Source organism: Diceros bicornis, chromosome 4, assembly GCF_020826845.1.
Source record: "Diceros bicornis minor isolate mBicDic1 chromosome 4, mDicBic1.mat.cur, whole genome shotgun sequence".
Taxonomy (NCBI): domain Eukaryota; kingdom Metazoa; phylum Chordata; class Mammalia; order Perissodactyla; family Rhinocerotidae; genus Diceros; species Diceros bicornis.
Genome location: NC_080743.1, coordinates 78,335,271 through 78,356,273, shown reverse-complemented (window position 1 = coordinate 78,356,273; position 21,003 = coordinate 78,335,271). Strand labels below are relative to the sequence as shown.

Sequence of the window (21,003 nt, the reverse complement as noted above, 5' to 3'; positions counted from 1 at the left end):
GAAATCACGTACCCAAGAGATAACCACTATTAAACATGTTTATGACCAGTGACCAGTATTATGATATATTTCTTGATGCCCTCACCTTCAGACCACCAGCAGATCCTACTGCCGTTACCTTGGAAGCATATTCCAAATCCAGTCACTTCCCACCAAATCCATCTCTACTGCTCTTATCCATGTCACCGTATTCTCACCAAATCCATCTCTACTGCTCTTATCCGTGTCACCGTATTCTCTTAGCAGAACTACCACAATAGTGTCCAGACCAGTCTCCTTCCTTCCATTCCTGTTTTCCACACAGCATCCGGAGGATTCCTTTTAAAGCATAATCAGATTATGTCACCCCCTTTTTAAAACCCTCCAGTGGCTCCCTGTCATCTTCCATTGGTCGACAAGGTTCTCTCTGACCTGGTCCCTGGCTGCTACTCTGATTTCCTCTCTGACCCTGTCTCTTACCACTCTCACCTTTGCTTACTCTGCTCCAGCCACATTAGCATTCTTGCTGTTGCCCCAAGGACGTGCCAAGCACATGCTGGCCCTGTGGCTTTCACACTTGCTCCTCCCTGGTTCCTGTATGAAACTACCTTTCTGACTCGCGCTTCATTCAGCTCTCTCTTCAAAGTGTTACCTCATCAGAGAGGTCTTCCCTAACAGCCTGTGTCGCATCCCTCCTGACCCCCTTGCTCATGCTCTGTCCCTTTTAACCTGCTTTTTTTATTCCTACCACGTACATTACTGTATAATTTCTGTTTATTTTATTGTTTTCCCCTCCCTTCTCCACCACTGTATTGTAAACTCCCTGTGAACAAGGACTTTGTTTTTCCACTTCTGTATCCCTTAGCTTTAAGATCATTATCTGACATAGTACACTCAAGAAATATTTATGTAATAAATACATAATTTTACATAAATGGGATCATATTATACATGCTCTTTTCTTTAAAAAAATAAGGATAGCATTCTATTTTTTTACTTTTTGTTTTTGGCTTTCTCCTTTCCCATCCTCTACCCCTTCAGATATCCAACGTTAACTTGGTATGAATGCATTTATTCATTTTTCTCTGCTCATATTAATAATATAAGAACACATATGCACTGAACATTTTGGAGCCATAATTTATTTTACAGAAAATTGGTTTATGTATTTAAATTATCTGCAACTTACTCTTCTAACCTAAATATATGGTGGAAATTTTCCAGTTCAACTGCATAGATCTAACCTTATTATTATTTTAAACTATGATTATATTTTAAATTGTGTTATATTTTAATAGTCTTTGTGCTCTTAATAAAGGTAAGCTTAATATAAAATTTTAAATAATCAATGGTGTATATATATATAGTAGAAAAGGAAAATCCAGCATAATCTGTCCTCTCAAGTCTACCTGATCCCATACACCTTCAAATAGACAACTACTGTAACAGCTTCCTTGTCTAATTTTAGATCTTATCAGTGCATTTATACACAGGCAGACAGGGGGGTTTGAGTTGTTTATTTTTTTATGTAAGTATTATACAAAAATGTTTTATTCTGTGACTTTTTTCCCCCACTCAACAATGTAACATATAGTTCAACTCCATGCTTTTTATTGGTAATTTCTTCATGCTTTTATACACACACACACAGTTTTATTTAAATAGATTATATGCATATTTTTTGTTGTGGGGGAGGTATTTTATTTGTTTTGCTTGCTTCCTCTTTCCTCCCATCTCCTACTCACGTCTGCATGTATACTTTCAATCTGAGGACTCCCATCTTCTAGAAAATCTTGAACCTAATCCTTCAACTTTGCTTCTCTGTCATTTCTTCTGTTTTTGTATTATTTTTGTTTTTATTTCATAATTTATTTTTTTTTGCAATATCTGTTACAGTTTCGTTTAGCTATCAGAGGATCCTAAACATTTAAAAATTATTTTCAGATTGCTCTGTTTTTATTCCATCTACAGTAAATTCCTCTCCTTAATATTGGTTATATTAGCTGTCTCTCATGGTTATAATTTCTTCATGTATTTTAGAATTTTGATTTGTAAGCACTTCTTGACTAAATATTTTTCATGTGCTTATTTTCCTATTGCTGCTTTCCCAGCTTCCTGTCTAGTAGTTTTGTGGTTACCTTCCACCTGGCCCCTGAACAATCCCAGGCAACAACCATGTCTTAAATTGGCAGCGTGGCTGGGGCCCCTGTTCCACTGTAATATTGGAGATAGTGGATCTAGTCACTGAGTCAGCAGACAGCTTGGTCCAGGCCCAGGCTTTGAGGCATTATCTGCTTCCCATCGCTTCTGGTGTAGCTTTAAATATGCTTCAGCTCCTGGCAGTGGTTAATGGCATTTTTTTTTCAGCCTCCTTTCCAGGGTAGGAAAACTCCGTCTTAGCCCTTGGTTTCATTCAGTGAAGCTGACTCTCCCTATTTCCTGCTCTTCTGAAGCACTTTGAGCCCCTTTTATCTTGTGGGAAGCAAATTCCTGGTTACCTACTGCCTACCTGCCATCTACCTACCAGTGGGTCTGCAGCTGTAGCCTGACTTAACAGCTTTTTCTCTTTTACTTTTTTCTGATTCATAAAAATGTTTGTTTTGTATATGCTTTGGGATATGTCCCTTTAATTTTCTATATTTATTCAGTGATGTTTTGGACAAAGGTGGATAGTTTTGTGAACTTCCAAGACCAACTTGACTAGAAGTCTAGGATACTCTTAAAAACACAAATCAGCTTTCATTCTTCTGCTTAAAATCCTAAAATATTCCAATTTTAAAAAATATATAATAAACTTGAAATTCCTTAGCCTTCTGTTACATGATCCGGCCCCCACCCACCTCTCTAAATTCATGTCAGGCACTTTGCTTTTTGGTCTAGCCCCGTGCCCATCTTTCAGTTCTTTGAAAGTGCCTCACTTTCACACATGTTTTTCCCCAGTGCTTCTAAGGTTGGCATCTTCTCAATTTTTCTTTGTCATTTAAATGTTACCTCCTCAGAGAGATCTTCTCTAACTACCCTAGTTAAAATAACCTCTCCCCAGTTCTCTGTCATAACACTTGTTTATTTCCTTAATAGCACTTGTTACAGTATATAAGTATTTGTGTATTTCCTTATTTGTGGTCTCTCACAAAACTGAAAGCTCCATGAGTTTTTTTTACTTTGTATTTGCAGTGTATGTGGCCAGCATACAACACCATGCTCAGTAAATACTGACTGAGTGACTGGTATTCATCCATGTATTGAACATATTTGTTGAATGTCTGTTATATGCCAGAACTGTTTTCCAGTGTGAAAGATATAATGGTGAGCAACACAGACAAGGTCCTTGCTCTACAGAGCTTACATTCTGGTGGGAAAAGAAAAGTATAAACAAATATAAAAATAAATAAGTAACATCAGTGCCAGGGTGATGTGTTTAGGTGATGGGAAACACTTTTCTGAGGAAGTGACAAGAAGGAATTTATCTTGTGACTTTCAAGAGGAAGAGCTTTTCATTTAGAGAGAAGAGCTAGAACAAAGTTCCTAAGTCAAGAAGGAGCTTGACTGTTTATGGAACAAAAGACCAATGAGGCTGTAGTAGAGGGAATAGAGGGAAAGAGCATTATAGGATAAGGTCAGAGACTTGGCCGAGGCCAGGTAACACAAGCTAGGAGTTTGAAAGTATGTGGTGCCTTAAGAGAGATTCAACTCTTCAGTCCTGAAGGAGGTGGTGAGGTGCAGGTAGGAATGAATGCAGAGGATTATCTACGTGCCACCTAGCAAGTGTGTTCAATGTATCTCTTTAAGTTGTAGTAAAGAGTTATCTTCCAGAATGTCATAAATCACTGCTGAGTTTTTGGTTTCATTTTCACCAGAGATGCTACTTTTCAATTCGTGGTTCTTATTCATGCCTTTAGTTACCTCTTTAGAAACCAGTACAAGCCAGATATCCTATGTTATGCATACTTGCTCATTCATATTCATAAAATATATTGGAAATAGAAAGGAAGGACTTAGTTAATGCTTTTTTGCTGAATTTCTGAATTTGTGCAGGCCTTTGGAAGTTCATGTTTCCTAGTTTAGTCAGTTGCAGTGACCTGAAAGCAAAACTAGGTTCATTACTCAATCTTTCATTTCCACTTTTTCATTTCCCTATGCTTTAGAAAGCAAGTAGCTAGGGAAGGCAGTGTACTCAAGGATGCCCAACTTCCACATTTTTAAGAGCGAACTGTTTTTGTTTTTTTTTTTTTTTTAATATCCTTGCAGCAGTCTTCTGATTAGCTGTCTACCAGTAAGGTGAGTTTTCATTTGTCAGTTATAACTTTTTGTGATCCTATTAATAAAACTAATAATTGCTTCCATGTTGTCTTCTTTATTAAAGAGTTCTTTGAAGTTAATTGAAGAAACTTCTTTTATTTTTCCTGTCACTCAACATGTAGTGATGACAAGCAGCTATTTTAAGTTTCTCTACAGTGGACTTAATGATACTTCCAGTTCTTTTGCTGACCCTACAAGCAGAGGCCTTACAAGCAGTTCCTCTTCTTTGCTAATCGTGCCGACTTGCTTAAGCTGCTGCCAGAATATTTACAAGTAGTCACCAGCTTACAAATGGTTATGTTTCAAAAATTCATATTTAATCTGAGCTTTGGAATTGGAAATGCATTTCCCCCTGAAAAAAATTTACAGTGGTATTATAAATGGGTGAGTTTCTGTGCTACCGTTTAAAGACCTATTTAACCTATGATGTAGCTGAAATACTACACATTTATCATGAAAAATATTAGGAAAATCACATTTCAGATGCACATGTAGTTATACTACGTAATGTTTAAATAGGATTTTGTGGGGAATAGTTTGGATCGCTAAACACCTTTGTTTGTGGGGAGAAGGGTAAATAGTGGTGCCACAAAGATGTTCCCATCAAGGCTATGGAGAAGAAAGCCATTGGGAATGCTTCTGAAGAAAGCCTGTCCCCATCTCCTGCATGGTAGGGACCAGCCATCTGCATGTGAGACATTCTGAAGTCAAATGTTTGTGTATCAAGAGTACCTGTATGCTCTTACTAGTTACAAAAAGTGAAAAATCAGTTTAAAATAATCTTGAGTGACATATGTGGAAGGTAAACTTAACACACAGACAGAACAGTTTGATGGTTACCAGGGGGAAAGGGGTTGGGGGGTGGGCACAAGGGGTGAAAGGATGCATTTCTGTGGTGACTGACAAACAATAATGTACAACTAAAAGTTCACAATATTATAAACTATTGTGACATCAATAAAAAGAGCATATGGAAAGAGAAAAAAATAAATCTTGAGAGTGAAAAATTTATATGTTTTGAAATTTCTTTAGCAGATATTAATGTTGGAAAATGCTTTTTTGATGCATTTACAGGCAACATATTTACATACTTAATGATCATTGTTAATTGTGTGTTTGTTTTTCCCCACTTTGTGGTTTTTTTTTTTAATCTTTATGTGTTTGGTTTTGTTCTTAAATTTATTGATGCTCCTTAGTTTTCCATGAAAGGAATTTAATTCACTTAACTAAAAAAAAAAGGTACTGTAATGTTAATAGTTAAAAAAGATTTAACTCTAAAATTGTTCTATTTTTAATTCTTTACCAGGATAGTTTATTTTTATTTCAGGAGATTTTTATGTTGGAGCTAATTTTTGACCATTTGTTAACTTATATTCTTATGAGTATGGTATAATTCCTGGCAAAGTGATTTTTTGAAAAGTTACATATAGAATATAGAAGGCATTGTGCTTTAAGATTCTAGGAGATGTGGGTTCTAATTCTGTTCAATTCTGGGCATGTTTCTCAGCTCTCACAGCTTCTGTTTCCTTATCTATAAAAGGAGGCTGATGAAGCCTGCTTGCTTCACGGGGTTGCTAAAGGTCTTACGTGAGATTGATTGGCCGTGTGTGCCAGCTCACACTACTATAAGAATGGGCTGTCAGGGGTCAGCTAGGGAAAGCTTTCACCTCATTGTGTTTCTCTTTCCTGAACTGTCTTTCTTTTCGTAGCCAAGTTTCGCAAAAATCTAATCTACGTTCATCAGCTTCACTTTTAATCTTCCGTTTTTTTCAGTAGTATTTAGTATTTATGTTGTTATGACTATATAAGTGTTCTTCAGTATAAGTCAGGTAATCATTACTAGATTCTCTTGAACAGCTTTGCATCCCCTTAGGAATAATTTCTTTTTTTTTTCTGTTTTCTTTGTTTGTTATTGTATCTATTGCTAAATCTTTCCCAGACACTTCAATAGAACTGTAAAATTCCTCTCAAATATAGTAAACTCTTCAGGTTATCCATCAAGTTCATTTTTGAAACCTTTTCCTTTTTCTTGGCGATATTCCTCTGGAAGGCTTTTGTCTTCCTATTCTAATCGGGACTGGTTGCTCTCTAGGCCTACTGCAAAGTTTTCATCCTGTCTGTTCCTTTCCTCACCTTCCTGGGAATTTCCTTTGCTTCTCTTGTGTTTTGGATCATGTTTCCTGTGTTTTTTTGTTTCTTGATTTATTCCCTTGTTTTGGTATAGCACATCCTCTACCACATACTTCCTATTCCCACTCACCCCCAGCCATGCAGCACCAAATCCTCTTTTAAGGCAACTGTTTTATAACATCTGTGAAGCTTTTACTCTCCTTTTAATTCCTGTTAGATTAACCTCACCCTCCTTTGTGCCTGCACAGCACGCTCTCTCACAGCCTTGGCCCATCATACATGTTGAGCACCTGCTGTACTTGTCAGGCACTGTGTTCAACACTGGGCAGTCCAAGATTAGGAGAATGAGGTTCTTGTTCCCAAGGAAGTCTGAAAGATAAGTAGTACCATGGTTCTCACTGGAGGCGGTACTGCCCCCTAGCGGCCCTTTTGAAAAAGTGGGGGGAAGCTTTTGGTTACCACAGTAATGGGAAGGTACAGCTGGCATTTTGTAGTCAGGGGCCAGGAATACTACATGTTTTCTATGTCTAGCAGAACTTTAGAATATTCCACCAGATATTCATGTGTGAAAATTTGTTTATAATTATCCAAGCCTGGGACCTAACTACATTTTACACATAAAACCAAACTACTCTTGGCACTTTTTACATTGTCATTGTGCAACAGAGAAAATAGCTATTGTCCATTAGTGTGGGTTTATAGAGAAATTTTTTGAAGGTGGCACGTGTTTATAACAAAATTAAGAATCTCTTAGATGATAGATTATTTTGTAAATCATGCAATAACAATTGCATTAAGAATATAATTGCCTTACCCTATACATAAAAGTAAGATAACTTTCTAGAGTAAATGTTAAAAAAGATTTTGGGGGGCCGCCCTTTGGCGTGGCGGTTGGGTGCGTGCGCTCCGCTGCTGGCGCCCCTGGTTCGGAACCCCAGGCATGCACCAGCGTGCCGCTTGTTGGGCCATGCTGTGGCGGCGTCCCATATGGAGTGGAGGGAGATGGGCACGGATGTTGGCTCAGGGCCAGTCTTCCTCAGCAGAGAGAGAAGGATTGGCATGGATGTTGGCTCGGGGCTGATCTTCTTCACACACACTAAATAAATAAGTAAATTAAAAAAAAAAAGAGAGCGTACTATATTAAAAAAAAGATTTTGTTCATTATTGTGTGTATGTGTGTATATATCGAGGTATAACATACAGAACATAACTTGAACGTATACACATAATAAACGTAAACACATGTAACTGCCCCCGTGATCGAGATATACTGAGTGTCTACATAGTTGGGAAACAGGATAAACTTATGTTTAAGCAGTATATTGGTTATATTTTCAAATAATGTGCCCGTTATGTTTTCATGTGTACAATAAATACAATCCAAAGTGTCCAAAAAAATCTGAGAACATAGGGAAAATAGTGTATTTATTGTATTTTTTACATATTAACAATTGGACCCATTGCTTTAAATTTAGAAGTATTTCACCTGAAAAGGCAATTTGAGGTTGAAGAAAAAGATACTGAGTATATTATTTGAAAATGTAACTGACACATTTATCCTGCTTTCCAACTTTACAGACACTGTATATAACGTTTCCAGTACCCAGAAATGTTTTCTTGTGCTCCTTTCTGTTCAGTATTCTGCTGCCATCAGAGGTAACCACTATTCTGACTTAACATCATCATATTTCTTCAAGTATTCTTTCTATCTCTGTTAGTTAACATGTGCAGGAAAGGTAAATTGAACTAAAAAGAAACAAAGTAAACAAATCTTTGCAACCAGAGCTACGTTTTATCATTAACTATGAAATGTTTTAGATTCAGTTAGGACTTTCATACTCCCTTTTTTTCAAAACACAATGAATTACTTAGAGCATTTCCAACATTTTTAATTGCAAAGAGTTTTGGTACAGTATATAGTTATTAGAAAAGCAACAAAGCTGATGGGAAATATGTAATAGAAGATTTGTGAGTCCTTTTAATAGGACTAGACCCAAATGTTAATGAATAGAAATACACAACATGCAGGAATCTCATTCTTTTTATGAATAGAAATGATTTGAAAATATTTCCTATTATTGCCACATTAAATACTAAAAATTATGTTTTTGTACTTTAAGAAATGTGAATATTAAAATTTTAATATTAAAAAATCTATTAAAAATTTAATTGTATTTTTAGATTGCTTGTCTTTAATCTTACTCTGAATCTGTCCACAGAGGTCAATCACATATTTTCTCTATAGTTTCTCACATTCATGTTTTTGCTTAATCCATCCTCTATACTCCATTGCCTTTCAATGGTATGATCTCTAAAGTCTTTTTAAGTGAATGCATATACTGAAAGTAGCCTGAATTAAGGTGGAATTTCAGAGTAGGAAATATGTTTTCTGTAGGATATAATCTTACACCTTCCTACGTTATAATGTAGGGAATTATTTTGACACAGCACTTTTTTTTCTTTTTTTTTATTGGTGAGGAAGATTAGTCCTGAGCTGATATCTGCTGCCAATCCTCCTCTTTTTTCCTGAGGAAGATTGGCCCTGGGCTAACATCCATGCCTGTCTTCCTCTACTTTGTATGTGGGATGCTTGCCACAGCATGGCTTGATAAGCAGTGCGTAGATCCGTGCCCAGGATCCGAACCTGTGAATCCCGGGCCGCCAAAGCAGAGCACGCAAACTTAACCACTACGCCACTAGACCGGCCCCTTGACACAACACTTCTAATAAGGCCGTCGCATTTGTAGAAATATTGTAGCTCCTAATTTTCACTATTTTAACAGCCTGTACTTTGTCTTGGTATGTTAATATACTCTGTTAAGATTATTTCTTCCTTATTGTATTCAAATAAATCTAATCTATTATTTCTTATACAACACTAGTTTTTCTACCCATACTTCTGATCTTTTGTTTTCTATATAGAGTGGCTTCTGATATAAATTTTCTTAAATCCAAATTTACTTCATGTAAATAGGTACAAGTATCTGAATACTTCATTACATCTTCTGGTATGGGTGGATCTAGGCATATTAAACATATTAAATAGTATTCTATTATGGTAAATATCTGTTTCTCCTTTATATTTCTATTTATGTATATAGAAATATTGTCTATGAATTTTATTTTAGAATAGTAAAGGAGCTTTACAAAATATATTCTAAAGGGGGAGGTTGGGTCCGATAGGATTGAGAAACATATTCTAAACAAATTAGTGCAATGAAGTCTTGCAGGTATTCTGCTAGGACTGTTCAGGACACAGTGGGAGCTTGTTGTAGCAGGGCAGTGGTCAGTTCAGGCAAGGGGTGGAATGTGTGGCAGGGCTTGTGGAAATGTGAGACTGCCCAGGAAAATTTGAGCTGATTTTGAAAAAATACTGACTTGTTTCTGCGTGTTTCTATGTCTCTCTCTTCTAAACTGAAAGTTCTTTGAGGGGCAAAGACCATTTTTCCTTACGCTGAGTACCTTGTGCTGGTAAAATACGTAATAAACATTGGAAGAATGGGCAACTCTCACATCGATGTGCAAGTTTGAGGGGGAGAAGCTGTGTGTGGGCCTGCCTGGAAGCCAGATTGCCACAAGAGTACCAAAGGATGGATCATTTATTTGCCATACCCAGGAAAAAATAATTGCCTGAGTGCTTTTGAGGGCTCTCCCCAAATCTTAAAAGAATTGAAATTAAATTAGCTTATTATTCTAAGGCAAGAGTCCTTAGAGTATGAGGGGGCTATGAACTTAGATAGGAAAAACTACATTGTTATTTTTACTAACCTCAAACTGAAATTTAGCATTTCCTTCAATTTTGAATGCAGGTAATGTTGATAGTATTAGGAGTACCTGAAACTTTTGTTGCTACTTGAAGCCACAGATATTTTCTTTTTTTTTTTTTTTTAAAGATTTTATTTATTTTATTTTTTCCCCCCAAAGCCCCAGTAGATAGTTGTATGTCATAGCTGCACATCCTTCTAGTTGCTGTATGTAGGACTCAGCCTCAGGATGGACGGAGAAGTGGTGCCTCGATGCGCACCCGGGATCCGAACCCGGGCCACCAGCATCGCAGCGCGCGCACTTAACCACCAAGCCACAGGGCCGGCCCGCCACAGATATTTTCAATTTCAGTTGTTACAGATATATCACAATATTGTTTATACCCATTATTTTCATATTATGGTAATTATTAGACCTGCCACTCGATCTTGTTATTTCAAAGAAGCACAGGGGCTTCTAGTCAGGGGCCAAGAATACTAAATTACCTCTCAAAATTTTTTAGTAATAGAATTTTTTTTTAAAATAATTTTATTTATTTATTTTTTTCCCCCAAAGCCCCAGTAGATAGTTGTACATCGTAGTTTCACATCCTTCTAGTTGCTGTATGTGGGACGCGGCCTCAGCATGGCTGGAGAAACGGTGCGTCAGTGCAAGCCCGGGATCCGAACCCGGGCCACCAGCAGTGGAGCGCGCGCACTTAACTGCTAAGCCACGGGGCTGGCCTAGTAATAGAATTTTCAAGTTTTATTTTAAAACATTATTGTGAAATTCTAGAGTAAGCAAAACTAATGTATAATGATAGAAATCAGATGAGTGGTTGCTTCTTGTAGAGAAGATTGACTGGCAAAGGGGCACAAGAGAACTTTCCGGGGTGATGGAAAGTGTCTTGGTGTCCCATGTCTCGGTATACATTTGTCAAAGGTGATTGAGTATTAAATTTAAGATCTACATTTGACTACATGTAAATTATACTTCAATTTAAAAAACAAATACCCAAAAATATTCTGAGAACGGGTCCATAGGCTTCACAAATTGCCAGAGAAATCTCTGGTAACAAAAAAAAAGGTTAAGAACTATTTTCCTGAGGCCATTGTGGTGTCTTTGCCTTTCTCCTTCTGAGTGCCCTCTTTCTCTCAGTTGCTTTTGCTATTCATTTCCTTTTTTTCTGTGTTCTCAATTTTTTGAGCGAAGTAAAGTCAGAAAAGAATAGCAGCTATGAAAGAAATTCTTTTCTTGGCTTATTGGCCAGTCTCTTGAAGCCAACAAAGCTGTGACCCTCCTAACATAGTTAGGTGCTTGCTTAGACTTTAAGAAATTTCTGGTGAGAACTGCTCTTCTAAAAACTAATTTCTAGATGATTTCATAATTAAATGATTTTTCTTATCTCTAATTTTGCTTTGGATTTTTATCCCTCTGTATCATTGAGTATGCAGTTCTGTTATGAAGGTAGTCATGAACATTTGTAACAAAGACTGGAAGAAATTAAAATGTATTAGGAATCAGAAAAGATCAAGGAAGTAAGGAAAGAAAAATTAATATTACTGACAATCTATTCCAGATGTTTATTTTCCAGAAATTCCATCTAGGTGTCCTCGATGCAGTGTGATTGTATATTCTAAGTTCAAATATGTTTTACTTGTAAAAAATTAAGAGTAATACAAATATCAAATATTAGCCTATTTTTATTTTAAAATATGATAGTGCTTGGAGATGTTAAACATAGTGGTAGATAATATGTAGAACAGTCTCTCTTTTAGGAGCACACAGTGTTAAGACTACTTATAATCAACTCTTGTTATCTGTCATCTTATGCTTGTAAGTATTAGTTTTACTCTACTGTTCTAATATTTTCACAGTCTTTTTATTTATCTAGATAAATTTAATAGGACGCTTGTTTTAATAGATTACAAAGTATTCTAAGAAAGATTGAGCTAAGGTGAATAGTCCTAACAGATTGTTCTCCAGGTAGCGTCTGCATGTCTTTTATGACTTGGTACTAGATAAAAAACCTAAAATACTGTTTGGCGATTTCTTTGCAGCCTCATGTATGGAAAATTTGAAATGCAGAGGAGAAACAATAGCTAAGGAGATGAGTGAAGTCATGAAGGTAAAAGCTACCTGCTAAAAAATTATAAAGTGACGGACATGTATAGCTAAGTGTTTGCTTTCAACATCCATATGTGTCTTAGTCTGTTGTAACAAGAATTCTCAGTCTTTTAAATAGATCTTTAATGAATTTATTAAGCGACAGTAATATTCAGAATAACTACCATTTATTAGGCACCTACTATGTGCCTGTATTATACCTGGCTTCTTTAAAGGTTGGTTATATATGTGCATTCTGAGAGTTAGCAGTCCATCAAACAATTTTGGATAGTAATACCAGCTAACATTTAGTGAGCATTTAGCATGGGTCAGGCAGCACCTAAGTACTTCACATGTATTAGCTCATTTAATCCTTACAGTAACCCTGTGAGATAGGTACTGCTGTTTCCCTTTTTTACAGAGGCTAAGATGATTGCCCAAATAAATGACTGAGCCAGGATTTAAGCCCTGGATGTTTGGCTCCAGAGCCTGTACTCTTAACCGCTATATTATACTGCATATCCAACTTGGAGTCTTAATATTATTATAATAAAATTGCTTATATTATTGACATTTATCTTACCCAAACAGGAAAACATTTGGATTTCTAGTATATGAAAATTATTTTTAAACTCCTGAATTTCCCCTGTTGTGATAATTTTCTATAACATTCTTTTGTGGTTTGTATTGATTCCATGGCTTTCTGGTGCTCATGCTTCTCTCTTAGCATGTTCCTGATCAGGAATTGGCAAACTGTGGTGGGCCAGGCTAAAATCCAGCCTGCCACCTGTTTTGTAAATAAAATTTTATTGGAACACAGCCATGTCCATTCATTTACTTATTGTCTGTGGCTTCTTTAACTATTATAATGGCTAAGTTGAATAATTGTGACAAAGACGTAAGGCCCCAAGCCTAAAATATTTACTATGTGGCCCTTTACACGAAAAATGTGCTGATCCCTGCTCTTGATGATTGAGATTTCTAAAATACTTACTATCCTAAAATATGTAATTTCAGACATTAAATCCTTAGCTCTGAAATTCTGTCTCCTGTTTGCCAAAGTGTTATTTACTACCAGGCATTGTAGGAATAGAACTTATCTTTTTAGTCTTAGCTTTTGGCTAAAACTCCTCAGCTAAAACTGGTATTTTAAGGTAAAGTCGAATATCTATGACCCAAAAAATTAGGTCTTAGAAAAAACCTTGACCCAAAGAATTAAAATTCTGGAGTATCGTGCCTGTCTCTGTGTGTTTGTGTTGTAACTTGAGACTAATGTTGCATATAACTGTTTTTTGTTTCTTTTTTTTTTTTTAAGTCCTTGCCTGCATTAATTGAACAAGGAGATGGATTTTCCCAAGTTTTAAAGATGCAGCCTATTATCCAGCTCCAGAGAGTCCACCAGGAAGTCTTTTCCAGTTGTTATGGGAAACCAGATGTTAAACCTGAGAACCTTATAACACAAATAGAAACCACACCAACAGAGACTTCTACCAGGACAACCACTGACATAGTACTGAAAAGAAAGCAAACTAAAGACTGCCCCCAGAGAAAATGGTATCCATTGCGGCCAAAGAGAATTAATCTTGATACATAAGCTCGTTTTGTTTATCTTGGGAGTTGAAATTAGGCACTATCAGCATTTAGCGTACAGCCTAATGCCTACAGAGGACTTCATTTACAACAACAAGTAACTCTTTAGTGATTCCTTTATAGAAGTATAGTAGCTCTATGCTGGGATCTGATGTAATATTGTATTTCTTTCCTCACTATTCATCTATAGCTGATGAAAAGCATGATTTTTGAATATTGACACAAAGCCCACCAATGGGCATTAAGAGTGCAAACTTTTACTGTCAAGTGCCATCCACTTTTGGCTGCCTTAACAGCTTTTATGGAATTTCATGAGTAACATATTCTATTGGGTTTTTTGGGTATACATCTTTCTTAAAAAAAGAGCTATGTAGCAGTTGTCTTTAGTTAAGTGCTGGAGGTAGTCATCAGTTCTGCACAGGAGCTGAAGCAGATTTTTTTTGTTTTTGATGCTGTTTGATTTATCAAATTAATGTGGAGATGACAAGACTGGCTTTGGCTTTGTTACTCCAAGTTCAGCTAATTTGGATTTGTAGGATTAATTTTAGGATTTTTTGTTTTTGTTTTGTAAGACAAAGAAGAAGACTATTATTTGTGCAAGACTTTCTTTTAGAAATAAAAATTGGCGTGTAGCCAACGTTTCTTTCCCAGATTTTTATTTTCCATAGACCTTTTAACTTTTAATCATAATTTGACTCGGGACTAATAGTTTGTCTTCAGGATTTCTCATTATTTCTTTTAGATGACTCAAGTTCAAAAGTATATATCAGATTAATACGTTAACAACTTGTCATTGTGGAACAAATATAGATGCAGTCATACTGAACTATTTTACATTTAAGGATGTTTATATATCAAGGATATCATCATTGGTAGAAGTCTGAGAAAGCTATTTTGCCTGTACTTCTAACATTTAGCTAGTTTCTTATAGCTCTTATTGTGTTTGCTACTCAGATTAATACAGTGTAGGCAGAGCCATCTAACTTCCCAACTGTTTCCTCTTTTGATGACTGTGTACCTTCATTCATTTGCAGAGGAATTTACTAATCATGAGGTCAGAAAATCTGTACTTCTCTTGTTTATTATGTCTTAATAGTCATAAATGTCTAAATGTGACAGAAAGTCTGTCTCAGTGAAGAAAATTTACAAAGCCACTTTATTGCATTCTGTATTTTAATGTTACAATTTGAGATCTGTATATTTGTACACAGCAGTGTCTTTTTTATTAAAATAATGTACAAAGACTGAAATCTTGATACTGTGTGTTTTTAAGCGTTGTCTTAGGCATTCTTGAGTCAGCTTTAGTAGGATGGTAGGTCAGCACCCTGCATTTCAGAACGTACTAAATTTCACTTTAAAACTGTTTTGAGGCTACAGAGTATTGCTATTCTAATTCAGTGCTAACTTTTTCATAATGTAAAATTCTGTATAAGTTGTTTCACTTCAAAAGCCTGCACATGAAAGTATTGTTAATTTTCCTAGATTAGATAATTGTGTTGTGCTTATATAAGAAAATGTCTCCCTTTTTTAGAGTTTAATGACTTGATGTCTTAGATTTGCTCTGAAATATGTCAGCAAAGAAAAAAAGAAGAGGGAAAGAAATAGATTAAGCGAATGAGGCAAAAATCTTGATAATGTTAGATCTGTGTGATGGATATATTCTTTCTAGTCCTGTATTTGGAAATTTTTATAATTGAAAAAAAGAAGTTTGTTTTATTTTAAAGCCCCCAGGCAGTCAGTTGAAACTTGAAATCCCTCAGAGAGCCCAAAGTTTGCACTCCACAGTTATAGCAGAGTTCCAAATGAAATACCTTTGGGAAAGAAAATATATTAGTATTATTAACTAAGATAGACATGGCTGATGTCAGTAATAATATTGGATAAGTATACATTTTTAAGGAGAGAAATTGAATTTCTGCTTAGACAAAGAACTAGCTAGCTAAGATGATGAAAACTAAGAAAGTCTATAGTTGTAGGGAATGTCGAAGGAAAAAATAGAAAATCAAATGTTGACCTCCCTGTGGTAAAAAGAAGGCTGGATTGGATGGAGTCTTAAAATTTCTTTTCAACAAAAACAAACACAAAAATGCAACACAAGAAGGTCAAATCCAGTCCTAAGAGAGGGAACACTATAAAAGCAGCTGGTTTATGAAATCAGTGAAGGAAAATCTGTGTTTTCCAGACTTTAGCCATAGGAGCTGTATTAGTCTGCTTGAGTTACTATAACAAAATAGCCCAGACTGTGTAGCTTAAACAACAGAAATTTAATTCCTCATAGTTCTGGAGGTTTGAAGTCCAAGATCAAGGTGATAGCAAATTCGGTTTCTGGCAAGGTCTCGCTTCCTTCCTGCAGGATGGAGGATAGGGAGAGTGCTAGTGTCTTCTTATAAGGGCATTAATTCTATTGGATTGGGCCCCACCCATATGATCTCATTTAACCTTAATTACTTCCTTAGAGGCCCCATCTTCAAATAGAGCCACACTGGGAGTTAGAGCTTCAGCATATGGATTTTGAGGGGACACAAACATTCAGTCCGTAACACTAGACAACAGAAATCTTACCCTAGACCTCTTTTCCTGTGTCTTTATGGCTTGGGCTGCATAGAGAACAAGGTCAATAAAATCAGATTTTTCATTTGCTTCAAAATGTGGCTCTCTCTGAGACTGAGTTTTTTTGACTTCTATTGAAGCCTTGGTTTTTCCCTATCCACCTTCATTCATTTATTCATCCATTCAACAAATACATGTTAGGCACCTACTCAGTTCAGAAGCCAGAGAGGTTCAGAGCATACTCTCTAAGCCAGATCATCTGGGTTCAGATTTCTGCACTACCATTATTAAATAGCGTTGGACAAGTTACTTAACATCTTTGTGCTACAGTTTTCTCATGTAACACAGAGGTGATGATAAAACCTACCTCAGAGTTATGAGAAGTAGATGAATTCATAATATAAAGTCCTTAGACTAGTACTTGGCATGTAGTGTCCATAGTGAGCATTCTATCAGCACTATTATTACTTGGTTTGATAAAGGAAATGAAAACTCATGGGGTAAACATTGTCTTCAAGAAGCTCATATTCTAGTGAGGAGAAGGAGCATGTGAACAACGATCATGTGATGCAGCAAATGCTGTATAGATGTATGCATGGGGAACTTTGGGCAGAAGTCATGGAAATCTTTATGGAGGAGGCGACATTTGAGCAGTCTGAATATTTTAGACATATAATCAGGGATGAAGATTCCCAGTAGTGTGAAGAGAATTTACCAAAGCAGGGGGTTGTGAGAGAGTATGGTGTATTGGAGTACCATCAGGTGAGTATATATGGATCTTGTCTAAAGAGACTGGCTACAGGTGAACCCAAAGAGATAGGCAGTTTCAGCTCTTAGAATTGGTGGTGAGGAGCCATTAACTTCAACAAAGGAGGGGAAAGGAAGTGGAAATCTATTGAATCCATTTTCCTCTTTGTGTAGCATTTACCCCAAAATAGCAATTACAAGAAAGAGAAACACTCAACTTTTGATGAAACCAGGAGGTCTGTTGCCCCAAATCATAGCATATGAAGAAGGAAAGTGTATGGAGGAAAGAGTAATGAATTAGCAGATCAGAGGGAGATCAAACGTAAGTGTCTGCAGAGAGACATTAATAAGAAAAATCCAATTCACCCCCAGAATCTCTAGACAACTGAGAGATGGAGGACACCACAAAAGGCTAACATGAGATGGAGGGTCCTAAAAATGAGATCGTGTCCTCATCCCCTCCACTCACTGTCAGTAATTGCCTCTGCCAAAGGACCTTGTTTTCTGGAAAAACTGAAAGAGGCCCTGGAGAGGAAGGGTGAAACTCAAACAAAAAGTGGGCAAAATGAAATTCTGCATTGGAATGGTAAGACTTGAGGTTCCAGAATACTGGCAGCCTGGCTCATACATCTTGGATGATCCTTCTTTTGAGAAACTGAACAACCCCAGGGAAACGATATACAGATAGTGATATTTGGTGGTCCCCAACCACTTATCCAGCTTGCCAATCTAATCACCCTACTGTGGAGCCGTTTAGTCTCTAAGCCCCACTCACTTCGAGCTCCCAGAAGCATTTTTGTATTTCACTCTCAAAAATGAATGGGCATACTAAAAACTGGAAGGAACCTAAATATCCATCAGTAGTAGAATGAAAAAGTAAATTGTGGCATATACATATAATGAAATACTACACAGGAATTTAAAAAACCGAATTACTGATACAACAATTAAATCTCAGACATTATATTGAATGAAAGAAGCCAGGCACAAAAGAGTACATACTGTGTATGAAATCACAGAATGGGCAAAACTAATCTGTGGTGGTTACTTATGGGGAGAGGTGAGATATTAACTGGGAATGGACACAGAACATTTTCGGGTAAGGGAAATGTTCTTTATGTTGAGTTGAGTGGTGCTTACATGGCTGTATACATATGTAAAATTTCATTGAGCAATGCATTTAAAATTTCTGCATTTTATGTAAGTTTTATCTAAAGAAACACACACACACACACACAAATTGAGATTCACCAGACATTTGAGGGAAGCCTCCAAAGACAGAGGCTTTGGTAATCCCACATAGGTAGGAACCTCTGTTCTGTCCTCTGATGTATCCCAAGCACCTAGAATAGTGACTGGCATAGGATAGTTTCTCAATGCATGTTGGTTAACTGAATGAAAACAAAAAGGAAAGAGAAAATAGGATCTCAAAGAAAAGAGACATAAATCCAAAACAAAGTGCCAGAATAATTACCATCCTCCCAGAGATAAGAGAAGATAGTGCATCCATCAAAAAAAAAAAAAAGAAAAAAAAGAAAAAACATGATATTAAAACATCTTTAGTAAACAAGAAAGAGTTCTTGAAAACTAAAGGTGTAAAAGTTGAAATAAATTCAGTAGAAGGGCTGGAAGATAATATGAAATTTTCCCAAATGTAAAACAAAAAGATTAAGAGATGGCAAATTAGAAAAGAGAAAAATAAAGAGAATAAATGCAGAAGGTTCAATATCTAATCAATATCCTTTCCAGAAGAGAGTGCAGAAAAAACAGGAGTCAAAATTATCAAAGAAATAATGCAGTTACCATATGACCCAGCTATTCTACTCTGAGGTCTAAACCTAAGAGAATTGAAGACATGCCTACGCAATAACTTGTACATGGATGTTTGTAGCAGCAATCCAAATATCTATCAACTGACGAATGGATAAATAAAATGTGGTATATCCAATTGATGGAATATTATTTGGCAATAAGAAGTACAGTACATGCTACAACATGGATGAAACTTGAAAACATGCTAAGTGGCTGAAGTCATTCACAAAAGACTCTTGTGTGACTCCATTTATATGAAATGTCCAGAATAGGCAAATCTATAGAAACAGAAAATAGATTAGTGGTTGCCTAGGGCTGGAGGGAGGAAGAGGGTGCAAAAAATGGGGAATGACTACTAATGAGTATGAGGTTTCCCTTGGGGGTGATGAAAATGCTCTAAAATTGATAGCGGTTATGGTTGCTTTGTGACTATACTAAAACCCATTGAATTGTACACTTTAAATGGGTGACTTGTATGGCGTGTGAAGTATATCTCATTTTAAAGAGAGTAAAGAAATAGAAATAATACAAGAACATCCCCAGAACTGAAGGATACCAAGACTCCAGCTGGAAAAAGCAGACTGAGTATTCAGCAGAACGAATGAAAAAAGACAAGAAAGAAAAAACCAAAATCACTCCTGCCCCAAAGCGCGTCACTGAGAAATGTTTGATAAAGAGTAAGTTCCTAAAAGCTTCCACCAGGGGAAAAAGATCATAAAGAAAGGAGAATTGGAATGGCATCAAACTACTAAATAACAATCCTAGAATCTGGAAGTCTCTGGACTTACAATCTGGAAATTCTTTTTTTTTTAATAATTTTATTTATTTATTTATTTATTTATTTTTTCCCCCAAAGCCCCAGTAGATAGTTGTATGTCATAGTTGCACATCCTTCTAGCTGCTGTATGTGGGACGCAGCCTCAGCATGGCCGGAGAAGCGGTACATCAGTGCATGCCCGGGATCTGAACCCAGGCCGCCAGTAGCGGAGCACGCGCACTTAACTGCTAAGCCACGGGGCCGGCCCTGGAAATTCTTAATATAAATGATTTGCTACCTAGGATTCCATACCCAGCCAAACTATCCATCAAGTGTGAGGTTAGCCAAAAGCTTTGTTCTCAGACATGCAAAATTTCAAAAAAAAATAAAATTACCTCCAAAGCATATGGTTTGGGGATACTGATAGAGAATGTACTCCACTTCAAAGGGTAAATCAAAAAAGAGGAAGCCATGGGATGTAGGAAAGAGAAGCTCCAAGATAGCAGCAGACTCAAGTCCATAGGACACTAACATTCAGCAGATCTGGAGAAGAGTCCAGTCAGACCAGGTTGGAATATGAATACGTAGGACACCAAAAGAAAGATTGTCAGGAGAAAATATAACCAACAACACAAGAGGTAATTTAACTACCTGGAAAATAGTAAAAAGGAGTATTCAGATGTCCAAAGAAATAAACTAACAGGCAATTATTCACCACAGTAAAAGCAGAAAATTGTACAAGAAAATAAAGGTAATCATAGTTGCAAATTGGCTCCACAGTGAACAATATTTATATAGACATAATAATGAACACCCCAAATCTGAATTCAATAAAAAATGGGGACAGTTATATTGTGAGAGTTAGAGGACTGAGAATTAATCCGTACAGCACAGGCACAGGACAGTCAGAATGGATAGTGGTCAAAGCACTGGAGCGGGGTTCTGGAGGGCCCCCTTAGCTGCTGGGTCCTGGGGAAGTCCAGGGTGTCCCAGGATAGGAACTGGAGCAGCCAGAGTGGCAGGGACGGGGCACTGGGGAAGCTTCTGTATGAACCAGTACAGAAGTTCATTTTGCAGTATTGAAACAACTTATATGGTTGTGACTGCGTACCATCTGAATATCAGCCACGAAATGAGAATGTTGGGGAGTGAAATCTTCGCCACAATTGCAAGTCAGTGCATAATCTCTAAAATAGCTGAATCAAGAGATAGGACAATATGTATATTATTCAGTAAATATCAGAAAAAAACAGCTAAGAGAGTGGACAGCAGTTAACTTTGCAGATGAA

The 21,003-nt window shown here is 36.7% G+C and overlaps 1 protein-coding gene across 3 annotated transcripts in view; it reads left to right on the top strand.

Annotated features, from left to right (window-relative positions):
- The window catches only part of NSL1 (NSL1 component of MIS12 kinetochore complex), a 34,686-nt gene extending 19,559 nt beyond the window's left edge, over positions 1–15,127 (top strand). Inside the window, exons 5-7 of one of the 3 annotated variants that reach the window (XM_058539820.1) lie at positions 7,987–8,064; positions 12,213–12,280; positions 13,574–15,127. In XM_058539820.1, the coding sequence (XP_058395803.1) occupies positions 7,987–8,064; positions 12,213–12,280; positions 13,574–13,852 (425 nt within the window). In that variant the 3' untranslated portion in view covers positions 13,853–15,127. Of the gene's footprint in view, positions 1–4,227; positions 4,258–7,986; positions 8,065–12,212; positions 12,281–13,573 lie in introns of those variants that run through there. The other 2 variants (XM_058539821.1, XM_058539822.1) reach the window with 2 other exon arrangements.
- Positions 15,128–21,003: the final 5,876 nt, after the last annotated feature.